The sequence below is a fragment of the Bombus pyrosoma genome, linkage group LG16 (genome assembly GCF_014825855.1).
Source record: "Bombus pyrosoma isolate SC7728 linkage group LG16, ASM1482585v1, whole genome shotgun sequence".
Taxonomy (NCBI): domain Eukaryota; kingdom Metazoa; phylum Arthropoda; class Insecta; order Hymenoptera; family Apidae; genus Bombus; species Bombus pyrosoma.
In genome coordinates this window covers 1,489,907-1,507,581 of record NC_057785.1, presented here as the reverse complement: position 1 = coordinate 1,507,581, position 17,675 = coordinate 1,489,907, and the positions used below count along the sequence as shown (strand labels likewise).

Below are 17,675 nucleotides of genomic sequence, written 5' to 3'. Positions count from 1 at the left end.
CTATTTCTTATTAGGTATTATCACGTGCATTTAGAAATCGATTTGTCGAGTTACATTTTGATGAAATTCCACCTAAAGAGCTCCAAATAATTCTACATAAAAGGTGTAAGATGCCAGAAACATATTGCAAGCAAGTAATCAATGTAATGACGGAACTTCAAGTACGAAGAAAGGGTACTGCAACTTTTGCGGGGAAAAGAGGTATATTATTGTCTTAACGCATTATTTATTAGTAAATATTTCTATCATTTAAGAAGGTAATTTTCCCATTTTTTGTAGGGTTTATAACTCTTAGAGATTTGTTTCGCTGGGCTGAAAGATATCACCTGGCACCCGATATTGTAGGCACTTTGTATGATTGGAGTCAACATTTAGCGGACGAAGGATATTTGGTTCTCTCTTCGAAAGTTCGTCACTCAGAAGAATGTTTAGAAATCATAGAAGTGTTAAAGAAACATTTAAAAAGGGATGTTAGTCCAGATGCTCTATTTTCACTCTCTGAAAAAACTTCTACTGTAACTAAGCCAATCTTGGAATCTCTTTTGTCAAAGAAGATTCCAGGATTTGAACATGTAGTTTGGACATATCAAATGCGCAAAATGGCAGTACTTCTCTCGAAAGCCTGTGACTTTAAAGAGCCAGTTCTTTTAATTGGTGAAACAGGAGGTGGAAAAACTACAGTTTGTCAACTATTGTCTGTAATTAGACAACAAGAACTTAGTATTGTCAACTGCCATATGCATACAGAAGCTTCTGATTTTCTTGGAAGTCTCCGTCCAGTTAGAGAACATAGAGAAAATCAGAAATTGTTCGAATGGGTTGATGGTCCTTTAGTGAAATCCATGAAAGATGGAGGCTTTTTTTTAGTAGATGAAATCTCTTTGGCGGACGATAGCGTACTTGAAAGACTGAACTCTCTTCTAGGTAATTTATTATCTTGAATTATTTTTAATCACACAACAGATATTTAATTCAAATTGTTTTATTTAAATAGTATTAGAATTAATTAATTTTTGTTCTAGAACCTGAACGTAAACTTTTAATTGCTGAAAAGCCATCAACTGAAGAAAATGCAGCAGTTACTGCACATGAAAATTTCATTTTTGTTGGTACAATGAATCCTGGTGGCGATTATGGCAAAAAAGAACTTTCACCAGCTCTTAGGAATAGATTCACGGAAATTTGGTGCGAAGGTTGTGTTTCATTGGACGATCTCAAGTGTATTATGGTACACAATCTACGTAAAGAATACAAGGAAACTGTTCCTGCAGCAATAATAGAATTCATAAAGTGGATACAAACTACAGAAATAGGAAAAAAGCTTGTCGTTAGTGTCAGAGATATTCTTACATGGGTGAATTTTGTTAATTCTTGTGAAGATTTAGGAATAGGGGATGCTTTTTTCCATGGTGCAGCTTTAAGCTATATCGATGGGCTTGGATCTGGTTTAACTGCAGCAGAAAAGTAAGTGCTATGAACTGTTATCAATTGGGTTTTATACAATTTTAATCAAATTCTATTTTACTGAATCATATTATATATTAGTTAATTACAATTATATTGATTAGTTTTTTACCGAAATATTTCAAATTATTTTAGTTCAAAGAAGTTGAAAAGTTTTAAGGATACTGCATTGAAATTTATTAAACAGCAAATACAGAGTACATTAAAATCTGAATTAGTATTAAACAATGAAGAATTTGATGTCGACAATTTTGAGGATAAATTTGGAATACATCCATTTTATATTAAAAAGGGAAATGTACAAATTCCAAACAATGTAGGATTTGCTTTTGCAAGTCCAACAACAAAGATGAATACTCTGAAAGTTTTACGTGCTTTGCAATTAAAGAAACCAATTCTATTGGAAGGTAGTCCAGGAGTTGGTAAAACTAGCTTAGTTTCTGCACTTGCCAGAGCATCTGGGCATCGTCTTCTTAGATTAAATTTAAGCGATCAAACGGTAACTATTCCTTCCTCTTTCTTTATTATATAATTTATTAAGTAATTCAACTAAATGAAATAAGATGATTTGCTATTTCTATATACTGTAATATTAAGTTTGCAATTTTATAATATTATCGGTTTTAATGTATTGCATTTATTTTATAAGACTTAAAATGTCGTTTATGAGTCTTTTGTAAAAAAAGAAGAAAAGAATCCAATTGAACCAAAATGTTAAAACTTATTATTATTATAAAATTTTTAAATATTACGTAGGATATTTCGGATTTATTCGGAGCGGATTTACCAGTGGAAGGAGGGAAGCCTGGTGAATTCTCGTGGAGGGATGGTCCTTTCTTAAGAGCTCTAAAAAATGGAGATTGGATTCTTCTGGATGAATTGAATCTTGCATCCCAATCGGTTCTCGAAGGATTAAACGCCTGTCTCGATCATCGTGGCGAAGTTTACATCCCGGAATTAGGAATGTCTTTCATCGTAAAGCCAGGAACTCGATTATTTGGTTGTCAAAATCCTCTTCGTCAAGGTGGAGCTAGAAGGGGGCTTCCAAAGTCATTTTTGAATCGTTTCACACAAGTAAGTTCTTTTTATATTCAAAACAAAAGAGTAATAGAAGAACACATACATTGCTATAATAAGGGGATGATAATAAATAATATTAGGAAAAAGTCGTATAAAAATATAATGATCCATCTTTTCTTGATCATTAAAGGTAGAGTTATCAGTTCATGATTTTGCTTCTTTTGCTGTTTTAGGTTTTTGTGGATGCTCTGGAACAGAGGGATCTAAAATTCATTTTAAATGTTCAATTTCCGGAACTACCAGGAGATTTACTCGATAAGATGATTCAGTTTAACGAAGAATTGAGCTCTCAAGTTGGAACTACTTGGGGTCATTTGGGATCACCTTGGGAAATGAACCTTAGAGATGTCACTAGGTGGTGTGAAATAACCATGGCAGCTTTCAAAAAGAGTTCAAAAAAGATTTTCAATCCCGGAAATGGCGCTCAACTGATTTATGTTGATAGAATGAGGACAAATGAAGATAAAAAAAATGTAAGACATATATAACGTAATGTTTTTAATATTTATAATATCAATAATTTTAATTCACGAGAATATTATTTGCTGTGTAATTAAATTTCATGTTTTTACAATCCTACAATATATTTCTTACAATATATGATGAAATAAACTTCTATCTAACTATTAAATGTTTTTTAATTACAGGTGATCGAGATATACAATAAGATTTTCTTACAAAATGATTGGCCATTACCAGATCCAGAGTACTTAGTCCACTTGACGAGAGAGAAGGTCTTTTTGGGAGACGAAATATTGGATCGCAGCGATTCTGCAGTGTACGAGAATGATGATTTATTACTCCTGAGGGAGCAGAAAACTGTCCTTAAGGGACTTGCGCAGTGTGTTAACATGAATTGGATGGCCATTCTCGTAAGTAGTTTGTAAACTGGTTTAACTTCCTCGAACAGACTATCGAGTAATTATTTGCGTCTTATCTGCTCTTTTAAATAATTCTTATACAATTTATATAATTACGTAATGCTACAAATATTAATTATATACCATTTTGTTAACTAATATACGTATCAATTCTGTAACAGATCGGTGGATCTGGAACCGGAAAGACCAGTCTCGTACATCTTCTTGCAAACCTGGCCGGACGGAAGCTGAAATCGATCGTCGTCAATTCTGCGATGGATACTACGGAAATTTTAGGCGGCTTCGAACAGGTAAGTTATTTTATAAAAGTAATATGTTTTTGATTGCACGTTTAATCTATCTCTCGTAAGACAGAAAATTCTGTCCATTAATCGCAACTATGCGAATACGGTATGAAAAAATATTTTGAAATTTAATTAGTAATGTTAGGAAGAGAAGCAACATTGCTTCCAGCGTATATGTTAAATAGCAATACCGTATCACTAATAAACTAACATTCAGTAAATTCAGCTCTGGTAGACAAGATAGTTAAAATAAATGGGCTCTCAACATTTACATTACTTCATGCGCGATCATGAAGTAGATTTATGACATAAAATGTAATTGGTAATATATCAAATTCAGGTTTCATTGCTTTTTATTGCCTAATAATTTTACAATCAATGTGACATAAACTTTATTCAAACTATACCATTTTTAAAAAAGACAAAACTATACATTTACTACGTACAAGGAGGGGAAATGTATCAAGCGATAACATTGAAATTTTTAATTAAATCAAGTAAACTTCTTCCTTACAAATTTGTTGCAGCGGTCTTGCTTAAGTAGAATAGCGATCTGACCGAAATTTTCTAAACTCGTTTATGCACAAAGCGATTTCAGCAACCGGACCAACTCCGTTTCGAATAAAAATAAGGAAAAAGTAAAAGAGGGAAAATTTGCATGGTTTAATGAGTTCCGCTCCCCGCTGACAGGATTTTTTTATGGGTGCATCGATTCGCCCGCAGTAGTGTAATGGAACTTTTCCCTTTGAGCCGAAACTGAAATTGCGACGTTTCGTACAAATCGATGTTTCAACACGATTTTACGAATGACGGAGCATAATATAGTCGTGGAAGAATTTAATTTAATTTACAATCCATTTCACGTTATATCCTCTAATAAATATTCAAACGGCGTATTTGAATTTTTTGAATTAATTTGCTTGCGCGTTCAAATTTATTACAATCGCATTGAGAAAATTTGTTTACTCTGTTTCTTTATTTTCTTTATCATTTATCTTCTTATCATCGCGTCGTTGACGTTCTACTCGATTCGCTTGTACTGTTTGCTTAGTCGTTTCATCTCAGTTCTTCCATTCTTTCATTGGCTCTGTATCTGGCTGACTATTTCCTTTCTATTCATCGTATAACCAATGGTAATCTCGAAGAACTGAAATTAAACGCCCCAAAGGGAGTCTTTACTGTTATAAGTTGATGGGCGAGCACCATTGTCAGACTCGAGAGGCCAGATAATCGCACGCCACCAAAGGATCAATGAGATTTCTTTCGCAGAGGCTGGAATATAACGTCTGTACTCGACGACTTGAAGTGCTTCTAGCTTTTAGTCTCGCTTCGGGCAACTTTTCCTGTTGCTCATTGCCACTCGGGCCTCTTCTATTTAAATCCAACGAAATATCAAAATAACGTGTGCAGCTAGCGCAAGCAACATGACATACCAATGAAATAATTATTTTTAAACAATTATTTTATTCCACCAATACCATCACAGCCTTTGTGAAGTTTCTAAAGCGGAGGAAGATTAAAAAATATTATCATTGTCAAAGATAATCTATCTTTATTTACACGCTTAGTAACATCGATGTCGTGATACTGTAATATTATAAACGCAAATAATTGTTGTATAATCAACGATACAAATATCTCAATCAATGTTTTCGCACGATCTTCGCGTAATATCTATCGATCTGCCAGGCACCGTTTGTCCATCAACTTAAACTAATTATCCTTAACGCTATCGTCGTTCTGGCTAACACTCACGTTCTAATAATTTTTAAAAGACATACTTTACGAGTAATGTTCGTAAGTTTACTCCGCCTTCTCCTACGAAAGTCTTTCCAGAGAAATTGACATTGTTTCAGGGATTTTCCGGACTTTATTTCTTTCATCTTTCGAATGTTGCTGGATTACGGTTCAGCTCGCGTATTTCTAGCGTTTCTCGCTTTTAAATTTCCTCCCACGCGTATCGATCGACAGCATCGACGAAAAAAAAAAAAGAAAAAAGGAAAATTTCTTTCTAAAGCACGAACTACGTGACGAATTATGGAAACAGAGAAATAGAGCGGATAATAAAGAAATTTTCATCCTACAAACTTTCCCTACAAATACTACGGCTTTCACTTTCGCTTTTATTTCTTTTCTTCTTTCTCTACCACAAACGAAAGAGCGGCAGAAGATTTCGATCGAAATTGCAAACTGTTCTCACCGGAACCAGTTCGTTTCTGTAATTGCTCTACCCGCGTGATATAATCTGCAAGCCACAATTTCTCAATCTATTGCTATAGTTAGGTAAGAAATTATTCCGCCAGAGGTCTACAACTGTCACAAGTTGTGCAATTCTCTTCTCTCTTTCTCTTGTTAGCATCGACACTGTTATGTATAGAAAATGTGAAGACTCTATCGCAAGGCAGATGGAGTTTATATTCGAGGATTTCGACCGATAAACGTTCTAGTTATCGCAGTTTGCATTCGTAGATCGAATGCACGGATTCTCAGCGTTGCGTGGTAATTATATTATGAATTCTGTATTACGTTCGTTCCATTATCGAAATATTCAACGCGATGACGCGCAATTGCTAGAATTGCGTTCGGAATGATGCCGATTTTTCGCAGTTTACATCGTAAGAAGCAGCAGTTGGCCACGTAAATATTGCTAAATTATAAATAATATATAAAATTTATAAAATAATAATTATAATATTAATAATATTAAAATAAAATAATAATCGCAGTAACGAAATATTCGATGTCGTGTTCTACTGTTCCTTCATTATCGCAATTCTTAGATATTTCAACGATTTATTTATTTCTTGGCGGTTAGGTGGCTCTTGCGATACAATTTATGCAAATTCTTAAAATCATCTACGGAAATTATTCGCACAGAATGAGAAGCTTTCGTGATTTTTGTATCGTAGAAATTGATCGTTGATTTTTCTAATTTTTTGAGGATAAACCGATGTTGCTGATTTTCGTATGCTTTTGAAGTTTTGTATATTTTAACCGTGTGAGTGGCTGTTTAGATTTTGAGTCGAAAAGTCCCAGTACATTTGAACGTTACTGATGGTATTTTGTATTTCATTGTTGTCTTCTCAATAGTTTTCATTGAACAAAACTTGGAATATTTATAAACTAATAGTACGCGTATGTAAATAATATTTTATAATAATAATAATAATTTTCGACCTTGTTTTTTTAATGATCCCCGGGACTCAAATGGTTAAAATCATCTGGGAAAATTATTCGTAGGATGAAAAGCTTTCGTGATTTTTGTATCGTAGAAATTGGTTTTTGGAAAAAGGTTTTTTACACACTTATCAACTGTTAATTATAGCGAGATGTATCGTGGCTTGTTCTAATCCAAGATTTGTTCTTTTTTTGTTTTCAAATTAGAATTTGCAGCGATTGGGTAAAGATTTGTTTAAATTTTCATCGATCGGTCGTCATTAACAATTTCGATCAGCGTCAGTTACGAAAGATTTAGTTGCTCCTGTTATGAATAGTATGCAAATGAGGGAAAATACAGTTGGTCTTGTCTCAACTGTTTATTAGAAGTAAGAAATATACGTTTGGCAACGTTAAAAAATGGAAAAAACGTCGACCATAACATTTCTATAAAATTCAATTACAGTACAATTGATATAAAATTAAATATAATACAAATTTACAAAATTCTCGGACACGTTACGCGAGGTCGTAAACCAAATGTTGGCTTGGCAACTAAGTGATTGCGGATGTTGTCATTAGGTGGTATTGACAAATCCGCAATCACTTAGTTGCCAACCCAATAGAACGCTTTGTTGTCATTTTCGGTGGAAATTGTTTAGAACTCGCGTACAAACATCTGGCGAATTTTCCAGTAAATTAAAACCACCGCTGTTTTTCTATTTCCTTCCCAGCAAACTTCAATCATTTTTATTTAATAGAGAAAAGTGAAAAAAAAGATATCTTTAAGCACAAACGAGAAACTTGTGCATTAAAACGTGTATTCTTTTTTTCTTCTTTTTTTTTTTTTTTTTTTTTTTTTGTTACAAGAAAAAATAGCTTAGAGAACGCACGTCCGGAAATCCCTAAATTTTTGCATAGAAAATATATAATATAACATACATATACATATATACATATGTATAGGTATATATTTATCTGCATATACACATATACAGAGTGACTAGTTTATTCTCATTACGTTTTCACTTTGACAACACGTTTCGTTACGTTCGCTTTGACAACATTTCTCGAAACGTGTCGTTTCTTCCAAATATCTGACAAATCTAAAATTTTACTAATTTTCATAAATTTCATTTGATAAATAGATTTCGATATACTGCGAACTGAAATTTTTATATCGAATTTCTGTCATTATTATATTCTCGACAGTCACGAACGTGTTAATTTCTTACCATCGAAAGAAGTAAACGAGAAGTTGTCAATACAGAATCGTACAGTCTTTTATTCGAATACATAATTCCATTATTCACGAATTAAACATTTATTCATGGCTGAAGAATATTTCAAACGAAAACAGACAATACAGTATATATATATATTGTAGTATCGTGGACGAGAAGCCTAAGAGATATCGGGCGAAATATAAACAATGTCGCGAGAAAGCCGAAGTGCGCCGTCGGTCAATCGAATAGTTTCGTGGTAAAGGCGTACGTGACTTTGGCCACGAACGGTTGCGAAACACGTGCGTGGTGGGGCTAAGACAAAGGACAAAGGGACGCTAAGGCAGAAAGACGAATTAACAGTGTTAGTTGAGAAGTGAGGGAGTGCGAACTGCGTTGTCGAGAGAATATGGTCCGCGTGAGAGAGCGTTGGATCCATGGTGATAAGTGTTGCAAATTAACTATCTAGTTGTCTTAATTATAATACCTTATTGTGATTAGTTCACGTTAAACGTTACCTGTTTAATCAACATCTGTTTAATCCATTTATTATAAATAAACTAATTGTAATATAAGATCTTACAATATATATATACACATATATATCAAATATCCGTTAAACAAAGAGTCTAATTACAACGAAAATCATGTTACAGTTTCAGCATTATACATCGTATATCGAACAATTTCACGCTCGACACCGCTACGAAGAGCGTTTAATTATCGGACACCCTGTATATGCGCACACGCGACTCCGCTTCTGTATATAATTATCTGTATAATAAGTGTATAATAAGGATAATCGTAATAGTAAATAATATATATATATAATAATAGTAATAATCGAGGCAAAATCTCGATCACTTTGAGTCCCCAGTTTAATGGAAAGCTCATTCGAAGGTGCAGACTATCTAACGTATCCCTAATTAATCGCTTAATTGATCGCTAATTGGTGCAGCTAATGCTCTGTTCGATTCACAATTTAAGGAACTATTTATGTTTTGTCGGTGACATTCTGCGCTTTTCTACTTTTCTTAAATAATCTCTAGCTTGTTTCTTCGCGCCGCTTTCGCTTCTGCTTCGTTTCATTTTACTTTACTTCGTTTTATTTTATTTTCATTGATTTTTTAGTTTCATTGAATATAGCGTTATCTAAACAGAGTGGTCTAGAAAGCGAAGTTTTACATGGAAACGTGCTTAACGTTGGCGAAACGATCATTCTCTTATCTCTTCGTCGCGAGTTTTGGCAATCTTCGAAGATTATTGTTTGGACGGTTCTTTACAGAACCTCTTTGGCAACGATTTTCCTTTGTTTTTCCATCTCTCCGCTTGTTTCTTCGCGCCTTTATCTCGTTACAAGATCCACGTTGCTTGTTACGACCGGAAAGTGAACGTCCCGCGGATTTGTCTTCTTTTTCTTCTTTTCATTTTCGCGGGAGTCTTGAACAGTTTGCGTGTTTCGAAGAGGATTCCTAGTCTACGAAGAGGAATTTGCAAGTGGACAATTTAGTTTCTCGGTTGTTGTCCATTTACAATCTTCTGTCAGTCGATCGACGTCATCGAGTTCTACTCTTCAGCGCTGCGAAGATATCGCGCGTACGTGCATATCTGTTTAATAAATTGGACAAATCTCGTTTTGGAAATGTCTTTGGTCGTTTTTGGAACGGCTTCGGAGAATTCATAGGAATTTATAGAAATTCTAAGTATCTTTGTAATATTAAACGTATACTATTCAGCATTTTTTCGATATTTCTTTCGAAGGACGAATTGAACGTTTATTGCAGCTTTTCGTACATTACAAACATTAAATTGTTCTTTCATCAAATTCATCATCGCTGACGAATATGATCATTTTACAAAATTATCTCGCAATACTATCGATTAAAAACGAATGACAAGTATCTTCTGAAAATTGGTAAAAATTTCTTCCATCGTCTTCTTATACATCAAGTATTTATTTTTCATCTAACTGACATTTAATATCTACTGTATACTGTTTCTGGATTTTTTAATGATTATATTACTCGTACGACTAAAGATACGCCAAGTATAGTCACGACAATAAGAATTGAATAATTCGATCGAAGAGATTTTACGACAATGCAACTAGCGACATACAAATTTTTCTTTTCTTCCGTTTAATTGTCGATTTTTCATCGATACTTGTGTTATTATTAATTTTGTAACGCGAGGAATTTATAAATTAGAGGTTTGTTCAAATGTGAATTATAGGTTAGTTTAACACTGATTTCGCGACAATCGATCGCGCAATTGTGCGTGCGTAGTGTAGCATGCGATGTATCAACTTTAACCAAAGACTTTTTTTACACAAATTTACAGAGCTTTTTCCAAACATTTTAACTTTACAAAATTAATTATTAATTAATTTTTAATATAATATTAACATCACGCACAATCTATCCTCGATTAGGTTTAAGAATAATTGAAACAAGAATTTACATAAAATTCTTAAAACGTTCTTCTTCTTGTCGTTCTAAAATCTTCGAATTGTTAACGTGTTACACTTTGTTCTTTCTTGGAAGAAGCATTTATTAAACAATTTTGAACATTGCTATTAGCATTTTTAAAAATATCGTATTTCTATTTCCAATATAATTTGATCGAATTTTCCACGGAAATTGTTGAAAAACTCGTTAGCATAGTTTGAAGCAACTGCAAGGAAAATCTGTCTTTTTCCATCTAACTGGAATTTTCTGCTTTATAAAATAAAATAACGTACAAGCTATGGACGAACGTTTACGTAATTCGTAATGAAATTGTTTCGAAATTTTCTCGTTGGAACTTTCCAAATGATATGCATAATAAGCAAAGCAATGTACCAAGTTCGCGAAAGAAAGGAATTTCTGTAATTGAATCTTGCTGGTTTAAGGAAACATGTTAAGAAAGTTTATTCACTAGGTAGATCGCTGCTAGTTGGGCTGACGTTCACTTCCGAGTCGCTTATTTTCGGGGCCGGCGGTAACAAAATGCTCGATCTTCTACTAATGTCTTCCTCGTAAACGCTTGACGTGCTTTTCGACCTTGAAACCAGAGTCCACGGATCCGGCGGTACGATCATAACGTCGTCCTGTACGGTTTAATTCCGCGATTAATTACGATTAGTTAATCTTAAACAGAAAGTGTAGAGAAGGACACCTTTATTAATGACGAACATCATAGAGTCACCGGTTTGCTTTGCATGCTGTTCTCATGCTTGTAACTGTGCTCGAAATTGTGCATACAGAAGATACACCAGGTGTGCTATCTTTAATTTCTCAACGACGCGTGTCAAGTTTTTCGTCTGTAGCGTATAATACGAAAACATTATGAGCTCAGGTCAGGTACTTAATTTTTATTTTATGTATCGGATTAAATTTATGTATCGGACGCTATTCATTCTGCCATTGATGAACTTGATACTTGGCTTGGCGAAATAACCGATGCAGGCCCAAACCATCACGCTGCCTCCTCCCATTTGTCGTCGAATTGCTGACTTTGTCTCTTTTCTTATGTCATGAAAATAATATCGCAACCCATCAGGACCATCCGAGTTGAATCTTTTTTCCTCTGAAAATAGTACCCTTCTCCGTTTCTTTTTCCAATGCACTGTTTTTTTTGCAAAGCGTAAACGTTCTACTTTGTGTTTCGTCGTTAACGAAGGTTCCTTTTTCAATTTTAGCCTCTTAATATCTTTGCAGGATAGTAGAACTCGACGAATACTCGAAACACTGGCACTGACACTAGATTTTTCCATTGTTTGCCTCGTTGTTAACTGCCAGTTGGAAGCTACACTCAAAATTGCTCGCTTATCACGATCGGATAACGATGACGGCCGACCAGTACATTTCTTTTTGCCATAATCTTCAACATATTTTAAGAAATTCTGTATTACTTTACGACTTCTTCTTATTACTTTCGATATTTCTGCCACTGATAACTGTTGCTGTTTTAGTTCAAGAATTCGCTTTTTTTCAGACTCGTTTAATTTTTTTCCGTGTCCCATACTTACAAATTTGTATAATATCGTGCTGTAATCTTTACTCGTTGATAGATCATGAACTACTGAGCAATTTCTAAACGTATTAACAGAGTGTGCTATCATCTCGTTCTTAAAATAAAACAATTTTTTTGTTACGCACTAAATCTCATAATATTTTTAATTATTTTCAACGAATCGCATATTCTGCGCTCATAATGTTTTCATATTATACGTTACAGACGAGAAACTTGACACGCGTCATTGAGAAATTAAAGATAGCACACCTGGGCTATCTTTCTGGCGAGCAGTGTTACGTATCTTGCTACTATCGCTACCTTTTTCTAATATTTTTTCTTCTTAAACAATTGCTGTACTACCAAATTAGAACGAAATTGTTTTTGAAGAATCATTTATTAGCTATACGAATGAACGATCCAAGTATTTTCAGTGAAACTCAAAGTTTATTTAAAAAAAAAAAGGTTACCGCAAATCGTTCGATCAAAGTATTTGTTTGTCGTTTTCTATAACTTTAAACCGTCTATTATTGGGCTGGCAACTAAGTGATTGCGGATTTTGTCATTAGGTGGTATTGACAAAATCCGCAATCACTTAGTTGCCAGCCCAACAAACCATGACAACATTGGATCGCATACTGCTTCTGCGATGAAAAACCGTAACGAGTGTTGTTTGAGACGAGTTGCAGCAGCTACTTTAGTCGCCAGACGTTACTCTCCTTATCAAATACCCATTTCCAATTAATGGATCAGATACTAAAGTAATTCGACGATTGGACCTCGGCCGGAAGACGCGGCATTTCTCCGATATGAAATCCATCACTTGGCTGATGGATGGTTCGAAGTTAGGAAAGAAACCAATGGCGAATACTTTGATCGGGAAGAACTTGCTGTATTTTCTTTTAAATAAACTTCCAGTTTCGCTGGAAGCTTGCAATCGTCTGTTTGTGCACCTAATACTCGACAAACTTTTAATCATTTGACACAAAGATAAGAAATAAAAGGAAGTTGAACTGTCCTTTGCGCAAACTCATATTTATTGGGTTGGCAACTAAGTGATTGCGGTATTTGTCAATACCACCTAATGAGAAAATCCGCAATCACTTAGTTGCCAATCCAATAGATCAACAGAAACGGAACGTCGTGCAAGCCGATCGAATTACGCGAATATTACAACGAGTACATTCGACATTTTACGCGTACTTTCGCATCAACAAATTTCCCACGAACAGATGAAAATCCACGGTCTACGCAAATAAGCAGAAATAAGAGGAAATGAGCGCGAAGCTTCTCTAACAAGCCAAAAGCTACAAGCCATTTCTCCATAGCAGCCAGCCCTTTGATCGTTTCGTAAGCAACAAAGTTGTATCAGCAGCTCGTAAAGCAACGTGACCTTCTTTCTGCGATGCTATTCTGCGATGACTGTCATAGAAAACGTAGAAAGTGGCGAGAAAGCGTTTCTTTGAAATACCAGTAAATGTTTGCCAGTGGGTGGCAAAGGTGGTTTCAGCAGTGCCACGTCGGTTAGATCCGGACACGCATCGGGTTGCACCAGCGGTGGTTCCGGCGGCGATGGCACCGCCTCCATGGGTTCGTGGTATCGTGGTGGCTGCACGCTTTCCACGGGGATGCTTGGACCCAGAATCCAGCTGGCGATCACCTCGCAGCAGCCGCAGAAAAACTCCGACAGGCCTTGACGTAGGCCGCGGTGCATGCTGAGGAAGAGCACCGGGTTCGCGAATGCGTGGATGTACGCGATATGTAGAGTCACCTGGAATTTTCGTTGGCCCACGTTTGTAAAAACGATCGATTTCTATCAACTCGTATGATCTTAGAACGCAGCTGCTCTAGCTCGCGCGTTTACAAATATCTTTAAGCCAATTGACGCGTCGAGGATTCGTTAGGTGGATCGGCAAACAAATTGAAACTTTTTCTAAAACTTTTGCTGAATTTATATTCCCGGAAAGCTTCGTGAAACGGTCTCCAAACTTAAACTCGTACGAGAAGATCACTCGAATATTCTAATTACATAGACGTTAGACGTTAGGGTAACGTCAGCAAATGTGAGGTGCCATTCATCGAGTGATGGGAAGAGAAGAAGCTAAATGTTTTTGTGGTGTGAGAAAGTCGAAGGAGAAGTGTTACTAATCAGAAGACTAGAGAAACTTGTATTTTTGCCTGTTTGAGACAATTTGAGCAGGTCAATTTGGGCTGTTTGAGACAACTTCATCGACCATATTCATCTGTCGCTTGATCCATTGAGTTCATTGTTTATCGGTAAATAGTCTCACGAATAAAATAAATATTCAGCAAGTTGCTTTCGTCTTTGCTCAAGTGTCTCGTATTAAGAATATCTTGGATTCGAGGAAAGAACTGAAATTAGTCTAAGGGCATTTTATCAGTGTTTTGTACGAACGACGATACTAAGACTGGAAACCGATAGAGAAACTGATCAAACGACTTGCTTTTGAATAAAAATACTCGGAAGAGGAAAGGAGGCGCTTAACGGGGTATTGCTGAAACGATCGTATTCACGTAAATGAGGCGGACGACGTTGTCCTGACTTACGGCAGTTTTGAACTCTTGCGCAATGTTACTTCTTTGTTCTTAGAAATTCTTGTACGATGCGTATGAAACAACGGGTTTCATATTTTTATCGTAGATCTACTTCACCTTGAATTCACTCGATTTACAGTAAACTTCCTCTTTTTCGATACAGTTGACGATCAACGAATAATCTCCCACTTTGAGTGCATTCGCGTTTGCTATTAATCAATGCCTTTGATCTGGCCAACTTATTCTCGCATCTCGCTGTAGAAAGACGAGAAGCGCGCGAGAAAAAGAGGAAGAAGAAGAGGAAGATGGAGGTCTTTGTGACTGAAACAGAAGAGCGAGAAGGTGGAACTTGAATTTGTATTGTGCATCCAGGAAGTGAAATGACAGCGCGTATCCGTTGCTCGTGAATGGTTGTCACGTTAGAAAAGCTTGTGCGTCGATGTTTGAAAGAAACTGGCGCTTGCTCGCGTGAAACACAGGAAAAGTGCAGTAGGACTGTGTTGTGGCATTGTTCGAGTCGGAGGATTTTTCAGTAATTTTTCTTCTAATTCTGAAATCAAATTTCGCCTGCTCTTGGCTACCTAAACGTGAACTGATCAACCAGAAACCAGACTCTCCGGTGAAATTCTACGTAGCTTTGTGAAACCATCTCTTGTCCAATTCTTTGAAAAGTCTGGTTTTCCAATGTACGCGTTTCCTGTACGTTCGGTTAGTCTGCGTGTGGAAATAGAAATTAGAGTGGAAGATGTTAATTGTTAGCGAGAAGAATCGTTAAGAAAAATTGGATATTTCGTATCGAAGGCAAAGAATCATCGGCAATTAAAGATGTTGAATCTTGGTGATTCGATATAACGTCAGGTGGCCTTAATTGCAACTGTGTTGAATTAACGAGGCCCTTGTTCCTCCAGGAATTCGCCCAACTTGAATCCATTTAATTATGAAAACACGACTTCGACGTTAAATCAGAATCCATAAATGATGAAATTGTCTTACTCTTTGCTTTCTCGCGAAGTTCCATTTAAGCAAACAGCTACAACGTGTACAGTAGCGTTGTATCGAATTATTGGCTTGGCAACTAAGTGACTGCGGATTTTGTCAATACTACCTAATGACAAAATCCGCAGTCACTTAATTGCCAACCCAATACGTACAATTATTTGTCTACTGTGAACGATGCTTAAAAAGAATCGTAGAAAATTTGAATTTCGCCTGGATATAAGAAGAAAGGACGCAGTAGATTGCAAGTAATATGTTTGACTGTAATAAGTTGTTTAGACGTTTATTCGTTGTTTAAAAGGTTACGCCGCTTCTGCCAGCCAATTGAATGAGCCCTCGTAACCTCGATATCTTCAGTTTTAGAACAGTGAAGAAGAGGGAGTCGCATAGTACTCGAGCGTCCTCGAAGCTAACATAAAACTAAAAGCAAAACTAAAATCTTAAGTAAACCACGTACACGGTGTCATAAACCCGCGATATAACACACCTGGATATAAGTAGACGACCCTAATACTAAAAGCAACATAATGTTTCTTTAATCTCGGCGACTTTGAGAGATAAGAGAAACCAGTAAAAAGATAGGAATCTCGAAAAAAAGGCGAAAAAGAGCGCGTTACCTCGAAAGAATTAACGTCCTGATCGTTCGACCAGAGATAGAAGAATTGGCTATTTCTGGCTCAACGTGCAGGAGTCGTTTCAAATTATCATTTACACGGCTGGATTCGATCAATTGGATCGTTTCATCGTTTCAACTAAAAGTAGTAGTGCAATGTAAACGAGGTTTAACTGACTGAATGGAGAGAGCGTGAAGAGTCACGCAACAACACCAATAGAGTCAGTTTTACCTGTTTTCGTGCAGCCTTTTTGTCCTTTGAACTTGTTGGCGTGAATTTTCATAAAACTGTCATTTAGCGAGCGATTTCGCAATTACCTCGTAACCAGTTGGATTCCCGATGATAGGATGATTCACCAGAGTGACGAAGAACAGTGGTCCCCAAAGGATACCGTACGCGGCGGTGACCACCAGAAACATCTTCACCCTCTGCACGCCCTCCCTCTCCATCCTCTTTAAGTAATTCCTCATTTTCCGGTGCTCCTCCGCCGCTCCGCTCCTCTGAAGCAATACTTCCCTTTTAGCGGATCGACGAAACCAGATGCGCTGACGTTAGAAGAGCGTTTTGCGCCGATCGACGCTGTTCCTCCTCCAGGGCGGCCGCAGAGGGGTCGACTCAGGTGTTAGACCGACGAGAAATTTTAGCGAGTCGCCTCGTGTCAATGGAAATTTGGCGTCGAGTAGCTCGATCATCGACGTATCAACACACACACATACATATATGCATATATTTACATGTAAATTCTTACATTAACACGTTGATTGCCACTTGTGTTTTCAACGAAATCTCCTTCAGGTCACGCGTGCCGTAGTACCAAACGTTTTCTGCTAGGTACTCCCATCGATATTTTAGATAACTTAAAATCTCTGCCCTAATTCGTTAGAATGTCGAGAAGAGAAATGGAAAACTTATTTCTTAGCGAGTCAAATGAGCAGTGACAAAGAAAGCTTTTACGAGGCTTACACAAATTCGGATAGCAGCGACGAGGAAGAAATCAGATTTCCTAGAAATAGAAATATAAATAGAATTACATCGTCTGATTCTGATTCGGATATTGATAAGTGCAATCGTAGTGATACTGAATGTAACGAAGATACTGTTGACGTGATCTTACAAGAATTGGTCATTGAGGAAGAAAGAAGAACCGACGATACCGAGGAAAGTGCAATTCAATTTGGTGAATGGAATGAATTTAGTGGTTGGCAGAGGTCATTTCCTTTCCCCGAGACAGACGGCCTCATTAGGCAATTACCTGACGATGTCAATCCATATGACGTGTTTGAGCTGTACGTTGATGACGAAATAATAAACTTACTTGTATCAAAAAATTGCAACAAGGAAGGATGTAAATATTAGAAGATTTAGAGAATTATTAGCTGGGAAATTATTAGGATTGTCTGAAAATGCAAAGAATCCTTGTCTTCGACG

At 36.3% G+C, this 17,675-nt stretch overlaps 2 protein-coding genes across 8 annotated transcripts in view; one reads left to right on the top strand and one right to left on the bottom strand.

Annotated features, from left to right (window-relative positions):
• Positions 1–17,675, top strand: part of LOC122576276 (midasin) — a 133,315-nt gene that overhangs the window by 7,112 nt on the left and 108,528 nt on the right. For both annotated transcript variants that reach the window (XM_043746331.1, XM_043746332.1), the window contains 8 exons: positions 15–201; positions 280–924; positions 1,023–1,464; positions 1,600–1,963; positions 2,221–2,538; positions 2,718–3,017; positions 3,192–3,416; positions 3,587–3,715. In XM_043746331.1, the coding sequence (XP_043602266.1) occupies positions 15–201; positions 280–924; positions 1,023–1,464; positions 1,600–1,963; positions 2,221–2,538; positions 2,718–3,017; positions 3,192–3,416; positions 3,587–3,715 (2,610 nt within the window). The remainder of the gene's footprint in view (positions 1–14; positions 202–279; positions 925–1,022; positions 1,465–1,599; positions 1,964–2,220; positions 2,539–2,717; positions 3,018–3,191; positions 3,417–3,586; positions 3,716–17,675) is intronic.
• LOC122576280 overlaps positions 8,878–17,675 on the bottom strand; it is a 75,003-nt gene continuing 66,205 nt past the window's right edge. For 3 of the 6 annotated variants that reach the window (XM_043746350.1, XM_043746349.1, XM_043746351.1), the window contains 3 exons: positions 16,565–16,747; positions 13,553–13,852; positions 8,878–11,176 (listed from right to left, as the gene is read on the bottom strand). In XM_043746350.1, the coding sequence (XP_043602285.1) occupies positions 10,997–11,176; positions 13,553–13,852; positions 16,565–16,747 (663 nt within the window). In that variant the 3' untranslated portion in view covers positions 8,878–10,996. Of the gene's footprint in view, positions 11,217–13,552; positions 13,853–16,564; positions 16,748–17,675 lie in introns of all 6 variants that reach the window. The other 3 variants (XM_043746353.1, XM_043746354.1, XM_043746352.1) reach the window with 2 other exon arrangements.